Source organism: Petaurus breviceps, unplaced genomic scaffold (assembly GCF_028583685.1).
Source record: "Petaurus breviceps papuanus isolate PSGF00001 unplaced genomic scaffold, PetGlider_PUasm1.0 191, whole genome shotgun sequence".
NCBI classification, from domain to species: Eukaryota; Metazoa; Chordata; class Mammalia; order Diprotodontia; family Petauridae; genus Petaurus; species Petaurus breviceps.
This window is the reverse complement of record NW_027185811.1, coordinates 893842-918710: the sequence shown is the minus strand read 5'-3', so window position 1 is coordinate 918710 and position 24869 is coordinate 893842. Positions and strand designations below refer to the sequence as shown.

The 24869-nt window shown below is 41.5% G+C and overlaps 1 protein-coding gene across 1 annotated transcript in view; it reads right to left on the bottom strand.

Moving 5' to 3' along the window:
• The window catches only part of BIN2 (bridging integrator 2), a 48760-nt gene that overhangs the window by 12556 nt on the left and 11335 nt on the right, over window positions 1–24869 (bottom strand). The window contains exons 2-8 of the mRNA XM_069092527.1: window positions 15448–15528; window positions 4882–4936; window positions 4382–4476; window positions 3294–3389; window positions 2539–2646; window positions 2273–2358; window positions 1108–1183 (exon numbers count right to left, since the gene is read on the bottom strand). Of these exons, the coding sequence (XP_068948628.1) occupies window positions 1108–1183; window positions 2273–2358; window positions 2539–2646; window positions 3294–3389; window positions 4382–4476; window positions 4882–4936; window positions 15448–15528 (597 nt within the window). The remainder of the gene's footprint in view (window positions 1–1107; window positions 1184–2272; window positions 2359–2538; window positions 2647–3293; window positions 3390–4381; window positions 4477–4881; window positions 4937–15447; window positions 15529–24869) is intronic.

The window sequence follows — 24869 nt, the reverse complement described above, 5'->3', positions numbered from 1 at the left end:
TGTGCTGGCTTCCTTCATTCTGTGTCTGTTTTGATATAAAATAAGCAAACCCAGTTGGCTAGAGGACAACTTGGTAGAGATTCCTACTTCTGGCAGGGGGTTAGACTTAGATGACCTCCCAATACTGCCTTTTTAGCATACTCTGACATCATCATTAAGTCAAAGAAATCCTTTGCTCAAAGACAGGGATTTTAATTTAACATAAGGAAGAGGCTCCTAATAACCAAAAAACATCCAAAAATGGAATTAGTTTCCTCTGAACACCAGAAGATACCTATCATTGGAGTTGTTAAAGCAAAGACCAGATACTAGGGTAATGCAAAGAAGATTCATATTTCAAGTACGGCTTAGACTTAAGTGACCCAACTCAATTCTGTGACTGTGGTAGCAACAGAGGGTCTCAGTTCTGGAGGTGTGGATGTGTCAAGACCCAGGAGGAAGGAGATAAAGATGTGGATCCATATATTACAGAATCTGGGAAGGATGTGAGAGATCATTTGGTCTACCCCTTCTGCCTAAAAGGATTGCCCAAATCCAGCCAGATGACCAGAGACGCTCTCCCAGGATTTTAAGACTCACCTCTACCCTACCCAGATCGAGATTCCAAGGCTTACACATTTCAGTCTCACATAACCTTCTTTATTGAGAGGTTTTTCTATAAGAAGAGGCATTACCATAGGCTAGGTTGCAGGACCCTAGGGACAGCTTGAGGCCCTTCCATTTGACATAAAAACAGAAACTATGGTCTTGCTTATTAGAATGTGAACTCCCTGAGGGCAGGGACTATCTTCTGCTTCATCCTTAATGCTTTACACATAGTAAAAACTAAATAAATAATAAATTCATGTATAAATTTAACCCAGTCTAGATCCTTTCATTTTAGTATCACTCTTTCTGGCCTAGAGACCTTCGTTGTGCATGTGTTTGCATACATATGTTAGTGCTAGCATGTGTGTGTTATTGTGTGCAACTGAAACAGGACACACTAATCCATGGATACTATTTCATCCCATCTACCAGGAATAATGACCTTGGGAAGGTGCTTATGGGCCTCACACCATTCCCAGAAACCCCCCTCATCACCTAAGTTGACCAAGGGCTTCTTACCTTGCTCATTTCCTGATAGAAAACATCCCGGAGGTTGGAGATGTTCTGGAAGATGGTCACATAGCAGCCAATGCGGCTAATGGGGAACAGAGCAGAGCCAGGCAAAGCGAACAGTGGGTGAGTGCCCAGGAAGGAAGGGCTGATAACTAATATTTATAAAACTCATAACAGATGGGAAAGGCTGCATAATGGAGAGAGCACTGGCTATGGAGTCAGAGGCCCTGGATCAGTCACTAATTCTGGCACAAGTCACTTCACTTCTAATGGAGCTCAGGTTTTTTGGTCTGTAATATGTACCATCTATCCTTCGGAATGCTGTGAGGAGCAAATGATTAATAACAACAGCCACTCATGCTATGGCATTAGTTCTGCAGTTCACAAATGAGGGAGTAGATCCCAGGTTTACCAGGATTCCAAAAAGGTAAAGACCATGTCTTTGAAACCACAGTCCCTAAGTTTTCCCATACATTTCAGCAGTCCAGATCTAAGGCAACTGACCCAGCCCAGCCCACCTGGGTCACCTAATTAACTTACTTGACATTCCTTTTACTCTAGGCCCACCCAGACTACTTACATTTGTTGACCACTCCTTAGCTTACTAGATTTTCTTTCACTGTAGGCACACCCCTGACTACTTAAAGTTATAATGGAGAGAGCTTTGGCTATGGAGTCAGAGGATCTGGATCAATCCAGTTCCTTTCGCTGTCCTTTTCATATATAAGCATCAGCACCATTCTCATCAAACTGAAGATTCACTAATAATCTTGGCCGTCTTCTATTGGCATTATAATAAACCTCCCTACTTTGACTGTAAGAAGGCTTGAGTGCTTGAATTCTTTCCAGGCAGACTTGGCAAGTACCCTGACATTTTGGGGTTCCCAGCAACCCCAAATAGCGTCATCAAAGGTTCCCAGCTCCCCAAACTGCATCACTTTCATATCTCATATCAATTTTTAGCCTGAAAGCTTTGAGAATCAAGGAGGGCAGATAAGGAAATGGGCCTAGATTTGTCAGGGGTCACAAAGTGAGTCAGTGACAGCACTAAGGAGGCCTCAAGGAGGCTCTGGCCAGCCAGACTGGTGGGACTCTTCTCAGGGCACCACATCCTTGCCCAGAGGCAGCCCTGGCCCCCTACTGCCACAATACTTCTCCCTGGATCCTTTACCTGCTGTAGAGAAGAGGCAGCTCTTCCTGTAGCTCCCGGTTCAGGTCCTCAAATACTGTCTGTGCTTTGACAAACTCCTCCTCTGCCTGGGGGGGAGGGGGGTTGAGGTGTCAGACAGGTGAGCCTGTGGCCCCTGCCTTGCCCATAGCTGCTGTCTTCTCCCACTCCAGCACCTACCTAGGAGTGACCACACTCAGGGTTCCCACAGGTAGGAAGGATGGGCTAACACTCATCCAGCTCCCAGACTGGAGACCTGCTCTCATTACCTTGAGGGTTTTAGCCTCATCCTTCTTCTTGGCATTCTGTATTGCTTCAAGGTGGTGCCGGGCACTGTCATAATCTACTAGCTTTCGACCTCGCTTGGAAATTCTCTCCTGGTCCAGAAAAGGATGAAAAAGGAATGAAGCAGAGTCAAGGAAACACTATCTACCATGACCACAACAAAGTAAATGGAAGTAACTGAACCACACCCCAAATGAATCAAAAGTAAATATAATAAAATTGTAAAGACTGAGCAGGACTCAGTGCATGGATCTGAAAGGATGCCCCCATGTCACCCCTTGGTGGAGGTGGGAATCCACAGGTGTTATATATATATTGCACATTTTCAGACTTTTTCACTGTATTGATCAGTGGTGCTGAAATTTTTTTCTTCTCTAAAAGAATACTATTTGTTACAGGCAATGACTCTCTGAGAGGGGAAGAAAAAGGGCTATCTGAGATAACTGTGGTGAGATAAAATATCAATACAAATTTATTTAAAAAAAAAAGAAAGAAAAGGTCCAAACTAACTTCTTGGCCCAGGTGGGATAAACAGCAAAGCACTGTCTTCTCAGTAGGACCCCTGGGTCAGAATATTACAGGATTTGGAGCTGGAAGGGGCTTTAGAAGTCGTCTGGTCATGTTTACTTCCTCAGCACCTGGCACAACATTAAGTGGGTGCTTAATAAGTGTAGCCTTTGGCCCTGATCTCTGTCTTCCTCTTGACCCTAGTGCTGGCACTGAGCTGATGAAACAGTACCTTAACTTCATTGAACTGGTATATGTAGTTCTCCATGGTTCTCACGACCTGGTCAGCCAGTTTCTCTTCATAATCTTCCCAAAGGAGATTATTATTCTGTGGGGAAACACATGGAGGTGAGGGGGTATTTTGCTAAGAATTTCCAGCATCCTATTCCTCAGCAGCAGCTGCCCACTAAGTTAATGCCACTGGTGCTGCTGGGCAATCAGAGACCTGCTTTGATTGTGTGTGTTGTACCTTGTCTTGGGTTCGGTGGAAGATCCAGAGAGCCCCTGCCCTCTGCACTTTCCCAATATGATAGAGAAGATGGGGCTTAGAAATAGGGGAAAATGTGCTCCAGATACTGATGCTGGAGGTGAAGAGGGATTGAGAGGGAGAACTAGAGGAGGTTAGTGTTTGGAGGCTTCCTGAAGGAAGAACTCAAACAGAAGAAAAGGATGGGCTTTGGTGAGCACTATTAGAGTCCAGATAACAGACATCTATAGGTGATAATACTTTAAAAAACTCCAGTGGGCTCATGATCTTTAATTCCAGGGGCCTCCTCAAGCTCTCTTTGCATTATAACCCTTTAAATTCCTCATTTTATCTAAAAAGTTTCAGCTTCCCCGGCTCTTATCTGTACTGCATTTCTACTGGCAAGTGACAAGAAGGTCCAGCCTAGACTGAACTTCTAGGAAGGAGAACAGTGAGACAAAGGGAGAGATCAGCCGCTGGCAAAGGGACATCAAGGAGCGAGGAATGGCTTTGTCTGTGGATTTCCTAGTTGCCCTTTAAACTGATCTCAAACTATATCTCCTTTCAAAATTCTTCCCTAGTCCCACTGTTTGGCAGTGACCTTTCTTCTCTCTGACCTCACCTAGCCCTTTCTTCTGGACTTCTCAAAACACTTATTGTGTGATATTGTGCATTATAATTATTTCTCTTTGTGTCTCATTCCCCTGCTAGGTGTGAGCTCCATGAAGGCAAGGGCTGTGACCATATCTTTTACAAACTTGCTATTCCCCTGGTGCCTGGCCTGGCAAGTCTACACAGGGTAGGTGCTGCATAAATGGGGGTGGTTGTCACTGGCCCCAGGTCTTCCTCTGTACCGTGGCAATGACTTTCAGGTCCCTGTAGCCCTCCCACTCATAGCTGTAGATCTCCTGCAGAGTTTGGGACAGTCTCATCGAGCTCTCGTGCATCACTGGAAGAAAAGAACTCAGTCTTTGTAAGAAGTTTCACCCCAACATTGATTCCATTGATTATACAAATGATATGCAAATCATGGCATCTTTAGGTGAACTGGGAAGACACTTGGATAGCTTTGGGATGTGCCCCATAGAGAAGCTGGCTAGAGCTTAAGTTAAAATTATTCTAACCACCACAGTCAATTAAATCTCAAGTTGTTAGGCTCTGGGAAAATACTGGAAGCAGACAGGAAACAGGAAGGCAGGATTTCTGGTAACATTATATAAACCAAAAGAATCTTTGATTTGGTAGCTTCTTTTCCCACAAAGCATTTCTCTCTCCTTTCTGCACCTACCCCACCCTCCAGCTCTCTAGTACAGACCTCAGTGCCCTCTGGGATCATAGATATTGGGATATATACCTTTGACAGCACTAAGGAAATGTTTCAAGTCCTTGTATAGTCTTTGGCCTTCAGCCTGGAAAGAAAAATTAATTTGGTTAAATGACTGGAAAGACTATTCAAGATGAAGGGGAAGTGAAAAGCAGATGCCTCTACAATACAGTAAAAAAGACATTTTTGAGGCTGGGATCTCTTGTATTATTTACTTAAGTGATTGATAATCCTGATGGCTACAAGTGGATTTGTATATGATTTCCATAAATTCCTCCACTAAGTTCTATTTTCTTCATGGTAAACCCAGAGGCAGTCCTCCGTTTTTGGAATCTATGCTAATGGAAGACAGCACAAGCTTCCTCATGTCCTGTCTAGCCAAAAAGGCTTCAAGTACAGATCTGGCAGCAGCTTTGCCATCAGAGGCACAAGGGACAGCCTTCCTAAATTCGGAGAAGCTCAAGCTCACCATCACGATGTTGGCCACCAAATGATGATTTTTTTTTGGTTACTATAATTCATGAAACTGTCTGTTAGGATGTGGATGAGTGGTAATCAATCAGTTAATCAAACATTTATAAGGGTCAAGCACTATGACAGGTACTGGGGATACATAGATAAAATTGGGACAGTCTTATCCCCTCAAGGAGCTAACTTACTTTGTATCCAGAGAGATATGTATATTATATTTTGTTGTTATTATTATTGTTCAGTCATGTCTGACACTTCATGACCCCATTTGGGGTTTTCTTGGCAAATACACTTCTCTAGTTCACTTTACAGATGAGGAAACTGGGACAAACAAGGTTAAGTGACTTGCTCAGGGTCACACAGCTAGTAAGTGTCAGAGGCTGGATTTGAACTCTTGAAGATGAATCTTTCTGATTGCAGGCCAAGCACTCTATCCACTTCACCACCTAGCTGCCTTTTGTATATGATATGCCCATCACACATATACATATATATGTGTAAAGTCCAGAATTTCCCTAGCTGGGGAAACGCTGTCCCTCCCCCATATGGTGGGGTAAGTTAGATACCAAAAAAAGAGGTCAAGGATTTCCAGATTGATTATGGGAGTGTAATTGCAATCTGAGGTGGCAGCCAGACAATTCAGTGGATCCCTGCAAAGATCCCCTCAAAATCCCTGTGGTAATTATAGAAATCAGACCAAGGGAGGAAGAGCCATAGGGTGCTTCACCGTGGATTGGTGGATATTTTGGGTTTTTCTGCTTAGTTAATGTTTTGGTTAATATTTTAGTTTATACTTAGCATTGAACCTCGTTCCCAGACATCCACTCATTTACCTAATGCTGTTGAATAAATGCTCAGGCATTCAAGGTTGGGTACAAGTCATGTATTGGTCATGTACCAGTCACAGTATCTAAGTTGTGAATCAGTGCCTTAATTATGATTTTTTTTACAGGTCACCATGTCTAGGCGTCCACCTTTCACAGAGCTTAAGTTTATGGCTTTCACTTCTTACTGTGTATTATGGCTTTCACCATCAGGACCCCACAGTATTTAAATATGAAATATACAGGTCTCACAGCTTACATGTAAAGTAGTGCTGGAGCTAAGCTTTGGAGAGGCAGGGCTGGCATAAGGAAGAACCTGTGCAACGCCCTGAGATGAAGAGCTGTGTGTCAGAAGGGCACTTTGGCTGGACAACAGAGCGAGTACTAGAAGATTGGAAGGGCAGGAGCCAGGTTATAAAGGGTTTTAAATACAAAACAGAAGAGTTTCTATGTGATCCTCTAGTCAAGAGGGAGCCATTGGAGTGGCTCACTGAGTGAAAGAATGAGACTGACAAACCTGCAATCTAGGACCATCACACAGACACAAGGACCTGGTGGAAGAGAGACCATTCGGAGGCCTGAGAGAGGAGGCGACAACCTGATCTAGGGGAGCAGACAGATGGAAGAGATGTTGCTGGAGATGTAGGTGGAGAGAGAGGGGTTGAGGAAGAAGACTCCGAGGCTGCAAACCTGGACAGCTAGAAGGATGGTGGGTATTCAGAAGTAGTGCTGATTTGGGGGCAAAGATAACGTGTTCTCTTTTGGAGATGCCGAGTCTGAGATGTCTGTGGCCTGTTTGGAATGTCCAAGAGGAAGTTGGTGGCATGGACTGGAGCTCAGAAGACAGAGTCGGGCTGGATCTACAGATCTGGAAGCCATCAGTATAAAGGCAACTGAGCCTATGGGGACCAGCATGGTCCCTATGTGAGATATGAAAAATTAGAAGAGGGTCTAGGACAGAGTCTTGGGTACCTCTTATTCAGGGGGAGTGTTATGGATAATGATACAGAAAAAGAGATTAAGATATAACAGGAAGACAGGTGAGAGGAGAGCAGGGTCATGAAAACCCAGAAAGCAGAAAGTATCTAGGAGAAGGTGGTTGACAGTGTCGAATGCAGCAGATCAGTGAGAAGGATGAGAATCAAGAAAGGGCCATCAGGTCTGGTCATTAAGAGATCACCATCTTTAATCTACTTCAGAGAGAACAGATTTAGGAGAATAATGAGGTCAGAAGTCAGATTGTAAAGTTCTGAACAGGACGAGGAAAGGAAGTGAAGGCAATGGGTGTAGATATTTTCTAGGACTTTGACTGTAAAGGGGAAGGAGGGTCAGAGGATGATCTCTTGAGGGGAGGTCTTTTAAAAAAAATTTTTTTTTTTTGCTTTTTGGAGGGCAATTGGGGTTAAATGACTTGCCCAAGGTCACATGGCTAGTTTTTTTGGTGTGTGTTAAGTGTCTGAGGCCAGATTTGAACACAGGTCCTCCTGACTCCAGGGCTGGTACTCTATTCATTGTGCCACCTAGCCACCTAAGGGGAGGTTTTTAAAGTGATCTGCTGGGTAGAGGGAATGTCCACATCCACGAAATTATAGATCCTTGAAGCGTGGAGTACTATGTGGATTATCTTATCCTCTGCCAGCAATGTTTCTTTTGGGCCCATTTAAAAATTAAGAAGGGACAGCTAGGTGGTTCAGTGAATACAGCACTGGGTCTGGAGTCTGGAAAACTAGAGTTCAAATCCAGTCTCATATACTTTCTAGCTGTGTGACCCTGGGCAAGTCACTTAACCTGTTTGCCTCAATTTCCTCATCTGTAAAATTCGGTAGAGAAGGAAATGGCAAATCACTCCAGTATCTTTGCCAACTGAAAAATGACTAAACAACAACAAAATTAAGGTGTTACTAGGACTCTCACTGAGCTCTTTTCTATTTATTCTTCCTATGGCTTCAATGGCTTCTGTTTCCTCATTCCTACAATAAGGATGAGAGAGTTGTACCAGGTAACCTATAAGACTGCTTTTAGATCTAAAGTTCCATGATTCTATGAAGTGCCTCTACCAATTCTGACCTCCCTTTCTCCTCACACCCCCTGTCCACCCCCCTACCCAGTCTCTGCCCTTATATAATCCTGTATTAAATTCTCTATTCCATGTAGGAAAGCCTGTTCTTTATTCCCCACAGGCACCTGGCCCTAATTTTCCTTTGAATCTTCACACAGACCACCCATCCTCTCTTCATCTCAGGGCTTCTCCCTAAACCCCGTCCATATCTTATATATCTTGGCCCTATATCTTAATGTGCCGCAGACTCTGGGTTTGTATTCAGTTTTTCCCAGTAGACTTTCCCACAGAAAGGCATGTCATTTCCTTCTCCCACTGTACCTTTTCCAGTATTCAAGTTATAAGAGGGAAGAATGGGGGATAACACTGATGGAGAGTGAGAATAATAATAGCTGACATTTAAATGGCACTTTATAGAAATAATTTCCTTTGATCTTCACATCAAGGTAGGCAGAGCAGGTATTATTATCCCATTGTACAAACAAGGAAGCCAAGATTCAGAGATAAAAGTAACTTGCCCCAAATCACATAGCTGATAAATGGTAGAGAAGGGACTGGATGGAACCCAGGCCTTCCAACGTCAAATCCAGCGGCCTGAGCACCATGAACTTTTATTACATTGCTGTTTATTGCTAACCAAGTACAAAGTCAAGGCCCCAATGTACATAGGCTTGAGACAAGGTAGGAAAGGCCATGTCCGTAGGGGGTGGGAATGTGTAACTCCCTGAAAAGGTGTATCCCAAAGCCTAGGTCAGTTAGAGACATTGAGACTTTGACAGTTATCTTGTAACATAAAATATATTAATACAAATTAAAAATAAAAAAGGAAAATGCTTTAATTCATCTCCTTAACCCAGTCCAAACTGCTGAGAGTCCTCTAGGAAGAGTGTCTCAGGCTCTCCATCAAAAGAGATTCTTAGTTATATCTCTTAATCACTTCAATCACAAAATTCCTCCTGAGGCCTAACCTCATTCCTTCCAGCTTCAGATTAAGCCTGCCTTCAAGGGAGATGGGGAAAGAGGGACAGCATTTCTGGATATCCTTTTGTTACTGGCCTCCTGGCTCTCCTTTTTCCACTTCCAGAAGAGGAACGTCCCAGTTCCTTTCTTCTTGCCTCACTGATCTGATTCTCATGGAAAGAGCTCTGGGCTGAGGGAGTTCGATACTAACAAGCTGAGTGACACAGGAAAGTCACTGCCTCCTCATTCCGGGCTTGTTTCCTCATCTTACAGAAGGAATGGCTTGGGCTTAGACAACCTGGATCTCACATCCCATTCAGCTCTAAAATGCTGTGATCTCTGATCTCTGAGGTTTTGCCAAGTGCTCCACACCCATCAAAGGCCAAGCTTGAGTCAGTTTTTCCCACCCCTTATATAAATAGGGACAGCCTTCAGTCAACCAACCAGTCACATTTCCTTGGTGCTGAATGCTTCCATGTGATGTGCACCATTTTGTACACTATGGAGAAGGGTTGCTTATTGAGAACTAGAGACCCTGGGATCCCTGCCTTTGGGGACCTTCCAGTATGACTGGGGATACTTGCTCGGTGAGATGGGACACAATTACAGAAGACAGAAACATAATGAAAGGGGACATAAATGAACTCACTGTTTAGAAAATGTAAAGGTCTGTGGAGTAGTGGGAACTCTGAAGGCTCTGAAGGGAGACAGCCTAGATGGAGTTTTGGACTTGGAAGACCTGAGTTAAAATGCTGCCTCGGGTCCTTACTATCTTGTGTGATTTTAGGCTCTCTAGTCTTTCTTAAGATACGTTTCCTCATCTATAAAGTGAAGGGATTGGCTTCAATGGCCTTCCCAGGGCTCTTATGTCTATGCTTCTGGGAGGAGTGGGGAAAAGCCTTGTTAGGATTGGTCTAATTTACTAAACAGTGCAACTACTTGTGAATTTGCTGGAGTCAGAAGCAGCTCTACTGTCTGCTCTGGCAAAACAACTGTATTAAATAAAGCTTCATAAAAGTTATTGCTATGACTAATATACTTGCTTGGGCCCTTCTTTAGAGTGGGACTTCTTAACAATTTCCCTTCTCCAGTTTTATCCAAGTGTTCTGGTGACCTTATTTTGACCTTTTCCAATTTTTTGTTCTAAGCAATATTGAAAATTAATTAGTATAGCTTTTCATTAAAAGATTAGGAAAGGTATTAGGGAATTTTAGGGAATATTGAGGGAATTAGGGAATAATTAGTCAATCGTAAATATCATGATTAAAATGGCACTTAAGTAAGAGTTTAGAGAAGAATGACTGATTTCTGATTGTACAGCTCCTTTAGAGATTCTCTAGGTCAGGAGTTCTTAACCTCATAATTTTCATGGCAATCTGTTGAAGCCCAAAGGCCCCTTTCAGAATAACATTTTTAAATGCATATTTTATTTTACGTACTTTGTTATACATAGGATTATAAAGGAAACCAATTACACTTAAATATATTTATCAAAATATTTTAAAGAAATAAGTTCACAGACCCTAGGACTCCTGGTTCAGTCCCATCTCTTCACTTGATAGATGAGGAAACTGAGGCCTAGAGAAATGATTGGCCCAAAGAGAGTAAGTGGCAGAGATGGGCCATCCTCTGACTCAAAATCCATCATTCAAAAGGAGACAAGGAGTTAATCAAGGGGGAAAGTTTGAAGTGATAAAGACCTGGATCATGACAGAAACACATCAGATATCTATGAGTATTTGGTTCAGCAAAGGGCTCTTGCTCCTCTTTCCTAGGCAGAATTCCTATTCTCAGTGTCTGAGATTTCCTATTGATGGGGACAGGCTCTGGGAAACCCCAGAAACGCTGATTGAATCTTCCCACTAGATGAGGCATTTGCCTGAGGACATAAGCCTTTCATTATGCTACTCCCCACCCTAGATCCTATCAAAATATCTATACCCAAATCTGTTACCCTTAAACTAGCCTAGCCCTCCATTGCCCGTCACCTCCAGGTAGCCTTCAGCTATTTCCCACCCTTAGTCCCATTCTTGGAGTTTGACCTCATTTGATTCCTCCCCAAACTCCTCCTCTAGATCACCCCTAGATCCCTCCCACAATCTTTCTGTATATAAAATGCATCCTGCCTCCATGAAGGGGCCAAGAATTCAATCTAGAGCAGACTCATTCTGTGTCAGATTACTCTGGTCTGCTCGTCAATACAAGCTTCACATACACTTAGGGTCCTTAAGAGTCTACCATTAAGGTGAATCTTTAATAAACTTTGTTTTACTTTGGCTGAGAAAGACTTTAGTTGAATTCATGCAGCAGGACCTGGCAGGTTAATATTGTGGGGTCTTGAGCATCGCTAATCTAAACCTTAAACCTCAACACTATTTCTGAGAGTCTGAGTATTAGCAAACAAAAAGCAATTTAGACTTTGGTGTGAATGACTAATGGGCTCAACTTTCACAGTAGGTATGAATCTCAAATGACTTCAATTCTGGTAAATTGTTCAGCCTTAGGGGAGTCAGTCAGCCAGGTACTATGTTAAGTGCTAGGGATACAAATAAAGTCAAAAGACTGTCCTTTCCCTCAAGGATATCACAATTTAATGGGGGAGGCAACATGCAAACAACAAAGTAGAAACAAGCTATAAATTAGAAATAATCAATAGAAGATTTAAGAAGGGTCAGGAAAAGTTTTCTGTAGAAGGTGGGATTTTAGCTGGGATTTGAAGGAAGTTAAAGGAAGCCAAGAGATGTCGAAGAGGGGCAGGGAAATCCAGGCATGGGGGATAGCCTAGAGAAAATGCCTGGAGTGGGAAGACAGACTATCTTCTTCCAGGAATAGCAAGGAGGACAATGTCACTGGATTCCAGAGTATATGGTGGGACGTAAGATAAAAGAAGACTAGAAAGGTGGTGGTGGGAGGTTATGAAGGTCTTTGAACACCAAACAGAGGATTTTATCCTGGAGGTGATAGGGAACCACTGGAACTGAGTAAGGGAATAACATGGTCAGACCTGCAAGATCACTTTAATAGCTGAATGGAGAATGGAATTGTAGACATTTGCAAAGGTCCAGGTGTGAGGTAAGGGCCTGCACCAGAGTGGTGGCACTATCAGAAGAGAGAAGGGCATGTATGCAAAGAGATATCACAAAGGGAAAATCAGCAGGCCTTGGCAACAGATTGGATATGGATGGGTGGCAGGAAGATGTGACAGTGAGGAGAAGAAAATGACATCTAGACTAGGTGATGGGAGGTTGCTAGTACTCTCAGCAATAACAGGGAAGCTTGGGAAGTGGGGTGGGTTCTGATGAAAAGATAATGTTGGACATGCTGAATTTAAGATGTCTATAGAACATCCAATTCAAGATGTTCACTAGGCAGCTGGAGATGTGAGACTGCAGGCCAGCAGAGAAGTTAGGGCTGAATAAGCAGATCTGAGAATCATCCAGGGAAAGATGATTATCGAATCCATGAGAACTGAGAAGATGGTGAAGTGAAGGAGAATAGGGGGAGACGAAAAGAGTGTCCGGGACAAGGACTCTCATGATTGTTAGTCCTGAACTGGATGAAGATCCAATAATGGAGACTAAGAAGGAGCAGGTAATTAGATAGGAAGCAAACCAAAAAAGAGTGGTGTCCCAAAAACCTAGAGAGAAGAGGAGAAGAGAGTGATTAATAGTGTCAAAAGCTGCAAAGAGAACAAGGCCAGTAGATTTGGCAACTCTGATCATTAGCAACTTTGTAGAGAGAAGTTGCATTTGAATCAGAAGTCAGAGGATAGAGAGTTGAGAAGAAAGTGAGAGGAAAAGAAGTAGAGACACCTACTATAGTCAACCTTCCCAAGGAGTTTAGCCACTAAAGGGAGGAGAGGTATGGAATGAGAGCTAGCTGAGATGGATGGATCAAGTGAGGATTTGTTTAGGATGGCAGAGACACGGACATGTTTATAGGCAATATGGAAGCAGCCAGTAGACAGGGAGAGATTGAAGAAAAGTGAGAGAGTAGGAATGGTAGAAGGGATAATTTCCTGGAGAAGATGGGATGAATTTGTGCATGTGAAGGGTCTTGCTCTAGTATGGAGAAAGACAACCTCTTCATGTGAGACAGAGGAGGAAGACATGGTGGCAAAAAGCATCTGGGTGATGTGGCATGAAGAGGAAAAAAGAACTTTCCGGGAATGATTTTGATTTTTTCAATAAAATATGAAGCAAGAAGGTGCTCAGCTGAAAGAGTTGGTGGACATGGGAAGTTTAAGGAAGAATGAAAATATTTTGAAGAACCAGAGTAGTGAGTAGAACAGTGAGATTTGGAGTTAGGAGTTCAAACCTCAACTCAGATACTTTTCACATTTCTGAGATTAGTTGTAATTATGTATGGGGCAGGATGTGTGGTAGATGCTAATTTTCATTGTTTATAGTTGTAGTTGTAACTATGATGGGATTTTTCAGCATTTAAGTTCAATCAGAAGGAAATATGCCTTCTTTCACTGTTAACTGGTACAGTCATTCTGGGAAGCAATTTGTAACTATTCCTTAAAAAGTTAATTGAACTTTTTAGATAGCAATGCCACTGCTAGGCCTTTACCCCAAAGAAATCAGAGAGGAAAAGGACACATGTATGTATGTATGATCTTTGTCTCTCAAATGTAATGTGTATATATACATATATGTATATGTATGTATGTGTGGATGTGTGTTCTTTTTGTGGTGGCAAAAGGGAAACTGAGGGGAGTGTCCATTAGTTGGGGAATGGATGAACAAATTATGATATATGAATATAATGGAATATTATTGTGCTCTAAGAAATGATGAAGGAATAGGTTCAGAGAAACCGGGAAGACTTATATAAACTGATCCAGAGCAGAACTCAGAGAACAATTTACACAATAACAATAACATTGTAAAGTTAAGTGATTTTCAAAGATTTAAATTTCATCAATGCAATAGACCAACCATGATTTGAGGCCTAATGATATAAAACACTGAACAAGGCCAATGTCAGAATTTGTTTTGCTTGACTATGCATATTTGTCACAAGGGTTTTGTTTTTTCTTTTTCCTTTTCCGATGGAGGCAGGGGAAGGTGAGAGGGAGAGAAAATTGATTTTTATTAATTGAAAAAACTTTTAGAATCAAGTAATTAAAAAACCCAAAATACTTCTTCTGAGCTCATTTAGTGGTACTCAGCAAAACACTTACTTGGCATGAATCCATGATTGTAAGCACCTCATTAAAAATGTAAATATCCCTGCTGGGGGGGGTGGGGGTATTTATACTTAAATTTATCAGTCATCCACAGTAAGATCTGAATTACTTCCCCACTAACACCTATACCTGAAGTGAGGCTCCAAAGGTGGCAGAATTGAGAAGAGGAGGGTTTGTTAATTTGGTGAAAGAGAGCACTTCCACAGAGAGAGGGCTTAGGTTGGCCTCAGGAGTTAGGGGAGGGAGGAGAGGAGTTAAAAGGAGGTAGCTGGCACTCACAACCATTTTGCCTAGGGCCTAGATAGAATGTTGTTGGGATGCATGGTACAGGGAGATGAGGAGACTTGGAACTCCTTAGGGAAAAAAGGACAGTGAACCTACCCCTAGGACATGTTGCAGTAATGGAAAAAGCAATAATAGTAATAGCTAAGCAGTGCTTCACAAATATTCTCTCATTTGAGCCTCACAACAACCCTGGGAGGTAGGTGTTAGTCTTATCCTCATTTTACAGATAAGGAAACTGAGGCACAGAGAGATTAAATGATTTGCCCAGGGTCACACAGCTAAGAAATGAATGAGGCTGTAGTCAAACTTCAGGTCCAAATGTAGGCCTGGTGCTCTTACCTGCTGTGCTCATCAGTGACCTTGGCTCTGGAATGCAAGTATGGACCTGGGTTGGAATCTTGACTGGACTGTACTATTCACAACCTCTATGACCCTGGACCAGTCATATACTATCTCTGGACCTCAGTTTCCATGTCTATAAAAGAAAGGAGTTGGACTAGATGACTTACAGCTTAGAATATTAGAATAAACTCCTAAAGAGTTTGGATTATTTCATTCTTTGTACTTGAATCCCTAACACCCAACACAGTGCCTGGGCATAGGGGGCACTTAAGTACCTGTTAACTAACTGGTTAAATCTTGTTTCTGAGGGAGGTAGAGAGTTGCCAGATAGCCCCTTCCCCTGGGGAAGAGGAAGTCTTGGCAGACATGATCCCTGGTTTGTGCAAACTGGAGCTATTCTTCTCCATCCAGGATCCCTACCTGTTCTATGTGACCTTCTTCCTCCTCTGCCCATCACTCACCTGTTGCTGGTGGAAGTTTTGAGCAGCCTGTTCAAAGCGTTCATCTTTGGTTTCTGGTATTTTCCCCAGTTTCTGCAGCACCTGGAAAAATGTGACATCCTTTAATGTTTCTTCCTGTCTCTTAATTGTGAACCAAGTGGATGATGAGTGACCCCTGCCCAGCTACATTTCCTTCTGTTCCCATCCCTATTCCCCTGTTGCGCTCTCCACAGGAATCCAGGGTATATCTGAACTCAATGGAATCGGGAAGGTAGACAGGCTGTTTCCCCATCACATGACATTTCAAAACCAGAGAAATAGTTTTTAGATTATCCAGTTTGGAGTGCCTCTAAAAGAGTTGAGAGCTTTCGCGTGATCAAAATTAATGAAACTAGATTGAAAGGGAAGCTATCAAATGCGGAAAAAATTTACATCAAATATCTGATTGGGGTCTGATATCTGGGGAATTAACACAAATATATAAAACCATGAGCCATTCATTCCCCAAAGGAATTAGTGGCCAAAGGATCCTAAAAGAAGAATTGTGACCTGTTAACAAGCATATGAAAAACTGCTCTAAATCATTAATGTAACATAATATAAATAAAAATTTAATGAAAACATACATTAATTTAAATCATAATGTAAATCAAAGCGACTCCCATCTACCAAATTGGCCAAGATATCAAAAGTGGGAATAGTCAATGTTGAAAAGACTATGGAATGAAAGATGCACTGTTGGTGGGGGTGGAGGTGGGGAGGGGGCTGTCAATTCTCCTATTCTGGAAAGTGATTTGAAATTGTACTATGAAAGTGTCCAAGATGTCCATACCCTAGGGGCCTGAGATTCCACTGCTAGGCATATATATGCAAAGCTGTTAAAGGTAGAAAGGAAGGTCCTATATATGCCAAAATATTTATAGCACAACTTTTTGAAGTGGAAAAGAATTGGAAACAAAGTAGATGACTGAAGAATGGCTACAAATTGTAGTTCATGGATTTAAGAGAATAATATTGCTGTGCTGTGAGAAACCCAGTAAAAGAATACAGATTAGTATGGGAAGACTTCTATGGATTAATGAAAGTAAAGTAAACAGAACCAGGAAAACAATATACACAATGACTATAAAAATGTGAATGAAAAATTGACAATAATAACAAAGAAACTGAACACTAATTATAATTATAAGGACTCAGCTTGACCTCTAACAAGATATAGGAAAATGTACCCCTCCCTTCACTCGAAGAGATGGAGGAGTATGGCAAGAGAACTTTGCATACAGGGTAGGGCTCAGTGGCTGTGCTGAGTTCTTTTGGAGGTCTCTCTTTTATTCTTTGTTATGAAGAATGGCTCTCTGGATAGGGGAAAGGAAAGGGATATGTATAGAAACGAAGGTAATATAAAAACAATAGATATCAACAAAGATTTTAAATAATAAAAGAGAACTGACAGGTTGACTTTATGACTGTAAGCAGACTTTCCATTTTTACAAACCATTCTCCATTGTTCAGGGGATGGGAACCCACTTAATGAATTCCCATTGTTTATTCACTCTAGTTTAATTTCACTTTCCTCCCCTTGGAGACATTTATTAGCTCTTAAGTCTTCATAAACTCTATGGAAGTGACTCTGGTCATCAGCTGAGTGGGAAAATAAAAATAACTTACACTTACTCACTTTAAAGATCATAGGATTGTCAATTTAGAGCTAGAAGGGGTTTAGTGATGATGTAACTTAAACTCCTTATTTTACAGAGGAGGAAATTGAGGCCTGAGGGTTGTTATTTATGTAAGGTCACACAGGCGGTAAGTAGCAAAGATGGAAATTGAACCATGTCATACAATGTGTAATCTAGTGTTCGTTCCTTTTTTCTTTCTTTCCTTTCTAAATTTTGAGTTCTAGATTCTCTCCCCCTCCCTCCCCCCCAGGGAGAAAGCAAACAACATGATATCAATTTTGATATCACATGAAATCACACAAAACCTATTTCCATATTATTTGTATTCAGCTCATGTCTGACTCTGCAACTCCATTTAGGGTTTCCTTGGCAAAGATGCTAGAGTGGTTTGCCATTTCCTTCTCCAGCTCATTTTACAGATGAGCAAACTGAGGCAAACAGGATTAAATGCCTTGCCCAGGGTCAGCTACTAAGTGTTTGAGGCCACATTTGAAATCAGGAAGACAAGTCTTCTTGATTATAGGCCATACTGCGCCTATATACATACATCCACTGCGCCACCTAGCTGCCATATTGTAAAAAAAGAAAAAATGAGAAAATTATACCTCAAGCATTTTTTTAATCATGAGTCTTTTGGCATTGTCTTGATCACAGTACTGTACTGATCAGAGTAGCCAAAGTTGATCATCATTACAACTTTTCAGTTACTGTGTACAATGATGTCCCAGTTCCTCTCACTTCACTTTGCTTCAGTTCAGATAGGTCTTACCATGTTTTTCTGAAAGCACTCCCCTCATAATTTCTTATAACATAGTAATACTCCATCACAATCATCTGCCACAATTTGTTCATCCATTCCCCAACTGATAAGCATCCCCTCAGTTTCCAATTCTTTGCCACCACAAAAACTGCAATAAACATTTTGTACATATAGGTCTTTTACCTTTAATCTCTTTGAGGCATCAAATGTAGCATTCTTTCCATAGCACCATGCTGACTTTCCTAACCTGACTAACACAACTAATAAATGCTGCAGACAATACACAAATTCTGTTCTCATAACTTCAAATTTAGTGTTCTTTTCACTACATCACAGTTGCTTCTGTAGAATAGGACTCCTTCTCATCTTCCTGATAGAAGCTCTACTCTCAACTCCTCCCCAAACATATTTTAAGCAGATACCTCACTGCCTACATTACTCAGAAAATTAAGGTTATCTGTTTTGAGTTCCCTCATCTTCTCTCCTTCCATACTATAAGGACAATACTATATGGAAAGCCTTCTGCAAACTTTAAAGCCTGTATAAATAACAGCTGTGATCATTCTTATTATTCTTTTTATCTTCTCTGTGATCTCCTGGATAAAGGCCAAGGCTAATCCTTCAACTCAGCCCTTCATCGATCTTTCTCAACCATTTCTACATTCTCCGGACTCTTGAGTCTTTTCCTTTTTATTGACTCCTTCCTCTTTGGTCTAGAGATAGACAAAGGGCAAAATTGGTTCCTATAAAATGTATGAGACTGTTTTGAACAAATTTACTAGAACATACTCATACACACAAATGAGTGTTGTCCTTCAAATTAATCATAGAAGACCCTGTTTTCATGAAGATCATACTTGTGCTTACCACATGATAACAAGTGTTTAATAAATGCTTTTCATTCATTCATAATGCCAAAAAAAAAAAGTCTTTCCTTGGCCCTGTTACTCTCTTAGGCTTTTGTCCTATGTCTCTCCCTACTTACTGCTGTGTTTGTCCTTCACTTTTGAAGAGAACCATGGCATCAGGGAAATGATGACATACATGACTTGCAGTTGACTTGGATTTGAGTTAGGGAGGGCTGTGCCAGGTCACCAGCCTCACTTTCTCCTCCAGCGCCATCTGGATCCAGTGATAATTCATCGAGATAACTAGAGATGACCCAGGATGCAATGGGAGATCCTGGCCCTTTTAGGCTAAGGTCTTTTCATGTACTCACTTAGAGTGAGGGAACAACCATTCAATGAATAGACTTCTTTAAAAAGTGAGTGAAGGTGGGGCAGCTAGGTGATGCAGTGAATACAGGACTGACCCTGGAGTCAGGTGGACCTAAGTTCAAATCTGATCTCAGACATTTAACATTTACTAGCTGTGTGACCTTGGGCAAGTCACTTAACCCCAATTGCCCTGCCTTCCCCTCCAAAATAAAAAAAAAAAGTGAGTCAAGGGATGGCCCCTTTAATTAGGAAAAAAGAAAAAAATCAAGCTGGGAGGGTAAGACTCTGAGGGTTGCCGTTTCAAAGAGAAATAGTTACCATTGACATTCACTCTAAGCCAGGAGGGCCCCAAATATGGCCAAAATACAGTTAGTGGAGCTTGGGCAGGGACCTATTTTGGTCCCATCTGTGAACTTCAGATCTATGAACTTCAGAGTTAAATGGGTTTAAGGTTTTGTAAAATGAGTAATCCAAGCTCTTTGCTTCCACTTCCTCATTCTACATTGTGGCCATGGCCAAAAATGCATGTCCCCTTCCCCATCATGAATCCTTCACTTCAACTCTTTTAAAGGAGCCTGGATACAATTTGAAACTGGATAAACTCAAAGATATTTCTATCTGTCTCTGCAAGGAGGTAGGTAAAATGCTACATCATGGGCCCTCTGGAGATGTGATTGGTCAATGCTTTGATTAAAATTCTTTAAGTTTTTCAAGGTTTCTTTATCATATCATCCTTGTATAAATTATTTGTTGGTCCTACTACCTTCACTCTGTATTCACACTACTGAGATTCTTTGAAATTGTCTTTTTGTCATTTCTTACTGGCCACAAAATATTCCATCACATTTTGTTAAGGCATTCCCCAAATGTCTAAGGAACAAAGATGTGTCCTTGGATTCTAGCTCTTTCCTCCATCCTTCAACTCATTTCTTTCAATCTTCTCAGGATCAGAAAGTTTGTTTTACTTGTGACAATTTCCTCCCTGTTTTTTTTTTTTTAAGCAATTGGGGTTAAGTAACTTGCTCGAGGTTACACGGCCAGGTGTTTCTGGGTGGGTGCTAAGTGTCTGAGCCCAGATTCCAACCCCAGGTCATCCTGACAGTGGAGCCGGTGCTCTTACTCGCTGTGCTGCCTGGCCGCCCCTCCTCCCTGGTTTTATTTTCCCTCTTTAATTCCTTCCCCCCCCCCCCATCTATTCTTCCTTTCCTTGTTGAGTTTGATGTATTTGTACACCCAAGTTTTTGTGTGTATGTGTGTGTGTTCCTTTGTCTACTTCAGATGAGATGTTCATCTGATGCCCACTACCCCTACCCCTTCCTCTGTCTTTGTATAGACTTCTTCCTGTGAACTCCAATTATGAGAAATAGCAAGTCCTTCCCCTCATCCTTTCTAGATCATTGTATTCCTTCTTTCACCCTCCCTTTCTCTTTCCTCTCTCTTAAACCCTCAAGATGAGACTAAACCATCCCTAAGACCTCTATTTTCTGTTTCTGTTTAACTTTCTCAATACTCTTTGAAATCATTACAGTTCAGAAGAGATATTTGTTTCTTCTCCTGTTAGAATATTAATCTTATATACATCATCACATAGTTATTTTCAGTTGCTCAGATAAATTTTCCTCTTTAAATTCTACCCTTATGGGGCAGCTAGGAGACACAGTGAATAGGTGAATATCATAGTAATAGGTGAGTATCTGCAGCTAGGAGGCACAGTGAATAGGCTGACTCCGCCCTGGAGTCAGCAGGACCTGAGTTCAAATACTGCCTAAGACACTTGACACATTAGCCATGTGACTTTGGGCAATCCATTTCTTTTGCTCTTTGAAATATTGTATTCCAAGATTTCCTCTTCTTTTTAGTAAAAGTTGTGAGGTTTTATGCAATCCTGACTGTAGGTCCTTGATATTTGAAATACTTCTTTCTGCATGGTTGCTCTATTTGTTCACTTTTGACGAGGGACCTATAGATTTGGCTTTGATATTCCTGGGACTTTCCCTGCTAGGGTTTCTTTTTGGAGGGGATTAGTAGGTTCTTTCTGTCATTACTTTGGCCTCTGATTCTAAAAGATCTGGGTAGTTTTAATTTACAACTTCTTGAAATATAGTGTTCAAACACACATACAAACACTCTCTTTTTTAAAATAATGGTTTTCAATAATTATTTTTTTTCTGTGTAATTAGCCAGCAATTTATTTTTTTAATTATATATTTTTATTATTTACTTTTTTTCAAATGCTTTATTAACTTCTGTTTTATATCATTCATTTCTGCCAGATTTTGAGTTACAAATTTTCTCCCCGTTTTTCCCCTACCCACTGCCCCAAAATAGCAGTCCCACAGGATATCCCCTCCTCCAATCTGCTCTCTCCCATATTTTCTCCCATACCCCTTTCGACTTTTCCAGTGGATCTCTATGCCCCAGTGCCTGTATATCTTATTTCCCAATTACATGTAAAATAGTATTAATAATAGTATATATATGTATATTTGAATATTTGATTTTAAAACTTTGAATTCCAGATTCATTCCCTTCCTCCCCTGTCGCCCACCCTTACTGGGAAGATAAGCAGTTCAGTATAGGTTGTACATGTGTGGCTAATGCAAAATAATGACATAGTAGATACATTGTAAAAGACTGACTATACTTCCTGCCCTCCTATATCACTTCCCACTTGTTCTATTCTCTACTTTGATCCCATCCCTTTTCAATAGTGGGTGCTCCCAACTTCCCTCCCCCCCAGCCTGCCCTCCCTTCCATCATCCCCCCTCTCATCCCCTTCCCCCCCTACTCTCCTGGAGGGTGAGATACCCTATTGAGTGTGTATTTCATTCCCTCTTCAAGCCAAATTCAATGGGAATGAGATTGACCCATTCCCTTTTGCCTCTCTATTCTTCCCCTCCATTGTAAACATTTTCCCTTGCCTCTTCTATATGAGATAGTTTACCCCATTCTGTCTCTCCCCATCTCCTCTCATTATATTCCTCTCTCTTAATTTCACCTTTTAAGTATCAACCCCTTCCTGTTAAATTGGTCCTGTGCCCTCTATCTATGTATACTTGTAAACACATATACACACATTCACATATGTATTCATATGCCCATATACCCTCATATATAGACATATATATATATATTTCTATTCCCTTCAACTACTGAGAAAAGTTTCATAAGTTACAATTATTGTTTTTCCATGTAGGAATGTTAAGAGTTCAACTTTGATAAGTTCCTTATGATTTCTTTTCCCTTGTTTGCCTTCTCATGCTTCTTGTATCTGAATGTCAAATTTTCTATTCAACTCTGGTTTTTTCAGCAAAAATGCTTGGAAGTTCTCTATTCCACTGAAGGACCATATTTTACCCTGAAACATGATACTCAGTTTTGCTGGGTAGGTGACTCTTGGTTTTAATCCCAGCTCCTTTGCCCTCTGGAATATCATATTCCAAGCCCTTCAATCCCTCAGTGTAGAAGCTGCCAGATCCTGGCTTATCCTGATTGAGTTTCCACAATATTCAGATTGTCTCTTCCTGGCTGCTTGTAATATTCTCTCCTTAATCTGGGAATTCCAGAACCTGGCTATAATATTCCTAGGAGTTTTCTTTTTGGGATCTTTTTCAGGAGGTGATCAGTGGATTCTTTCAACCTCTATTTTACCCTCTGATTCTAAAACATCAGGGCAGTTTTCTTTGAGAACTTCCTGGAGGATGATTTCTAGGTTCTTACTTTGATCATGGCTTTCAGGTAGTCCAATAATTTTTAAATTATCTCTCCTGGATCTATTTTCCAGGTTAGTGGCTTTTCCCATGAGATATTTGACATTGCCTTCTATTCTTTCATTTGTTTGGATCTGTTTAATAGCATCTTGATTTCTCATAAAGTCATTAGCTTCCATTTGCTCCAATCTAATTCTGAAGCAATGATTCTCCTCATTGAGCTTATGAGAGTCTTTTTCCATCTGGCAAATTTGGCTTTTTAAGACATTCTTCTCCTCATTGCCTTTTTGAGCCTCTTTTGCCATTTGAGTTAGTCTTTTTTAAGGTGTTATTTTCCTCAGTCAGGCTGTTGACTCTCATTTCATAATTTTCTTGCATTGTTCTCATTTATCTTCCCAATTTTTCCTCCACTTCTCTTATCTGCTTCTTAAGGTCCTCTATGGCATGTAACCAGCTCATATTTTCTTTTGAAGCTTTTGGTGCAGGAGTTCTGACTTCACTGTCTTCCTCCTGTTCCATGCTTTGCTCCTTTTTGTCCCCAAAATAGGAGTCTAATGTTGGAATCTTCTGTCTGCTTTGTTTCCTTTGCCTGGTCATGTCACCCCTCAGTCACTTGACCCCTGGGCTTTTTGCCACAGTAGGACTCTGCCACCAGACAGGGGAGCTTTCATCCCAAATGCTGGGGTTTTCTCAGCTGCCAGAGGTATTAGATGGGTGCCCTCTCTGAGGTCTCCACATGCTCTGGCAAGCTGGACACACACCCCAGGACCTCCACCCTAGACTGCAATCCAGATCCAAGCAGGTTAAAGCAAGAGCGATTACCCCTCAGACTGGTGCTCGGTCCCCCTGCAGGCCAGGAGCTGAAGCTGCCACATGGTGCTGGCTGGCTGTGCTGGTGTCTCAGCGGCTTCTCGAACCAGGGGGCAAAAGCCACGCACTCCCTCTTACTGGGTCCCAAAGTCCAGACTGCACTGACCTCTTACTTTGTCCTTTGCATCTATGTGTTGATAAATCTGGAAAGGGCCACAGCTGCTGCTGATCTGGAGTCCCTCCTGCTGGTGGCTGGTCAGGCCTGCCCTGGAGCTAAAGTGATTCCTGAAGGCTTGCTGGGCTGTCCTCAGCGAGAGGTTAGCTTCTCTGTGTCATTTTGTGGGCTCTGCAGCTCCAAAGTTTGTTTAGAGTCCCCTTTTACATGGATTGGGGAAGGTCTCGATAATTCTTAAATGACTTCTTTGTGACCTATTTTTAGGTTAGTTTTTTAATAACTTACATTTTCTTGGATTTTTCATTGTCTTTTGATTTTAGTATTTCTTTTTTTTTGCCTTTTGGAGGGCAATTGGGGTTAAGTAACTTGCCCAAGGTTACACCGATAGTTTTTTTGGTATGGGTGTTAAGTATCTGAGGCCGGAACTGAACTCGGGTCCTCCTGACTCTGGGGCTGGGGCTGGCGATTTACTCACTGTGCCACTTAGCTGCCCCAGATTTTAACATTTCTTGCCATCTCAGTTTGGACCATTCTAGTTTTTAGAGGGTCCATTATTTTAGTACCTACCATTTCCTCTTCTAAGTTATTCTTTCTCCTTCTAAGTTATTCTTTCCTGCAGAGCTTTTATTTCCTATTTTATCTCTTGCTTCCTTTCTTCTAGGTATTCATATAGTCCTAGTGGAAAATCCATTTTTTCCCCTTGGAATCTGTTTGTAGTTGCTATAAAGTTAGATTTATTATAGTTTTTTTTTTATATCTGTTGGTATTTTCTTTAATTTAATCATTTCTCCAGCTTTAGTGGCTAATTTGGAGCTTTATGCCAGGGTCAGGCTCTACCTCCTGCTGCATTTTTTGGGCTGGCTGGCCCTGCTTGGTGTTGCCATGGGTCCCTGTAATTCGAATGGGAATGTGAAGATCTTCCCTGCCCCTTAATAGGCCTAGGGAGAGTTTGAAGACCTCCTCTGCTTTGAAAGTAAACTCTGTCCCCTAATAGGCTGAATGTAATCACCTGGAGCCTGTGACAGAGAGAATTTGCTAAAGGGTGGAGCAGAGCCCACAGGAAGCTTCCTCAATGTTAAGATAAACTCTGCC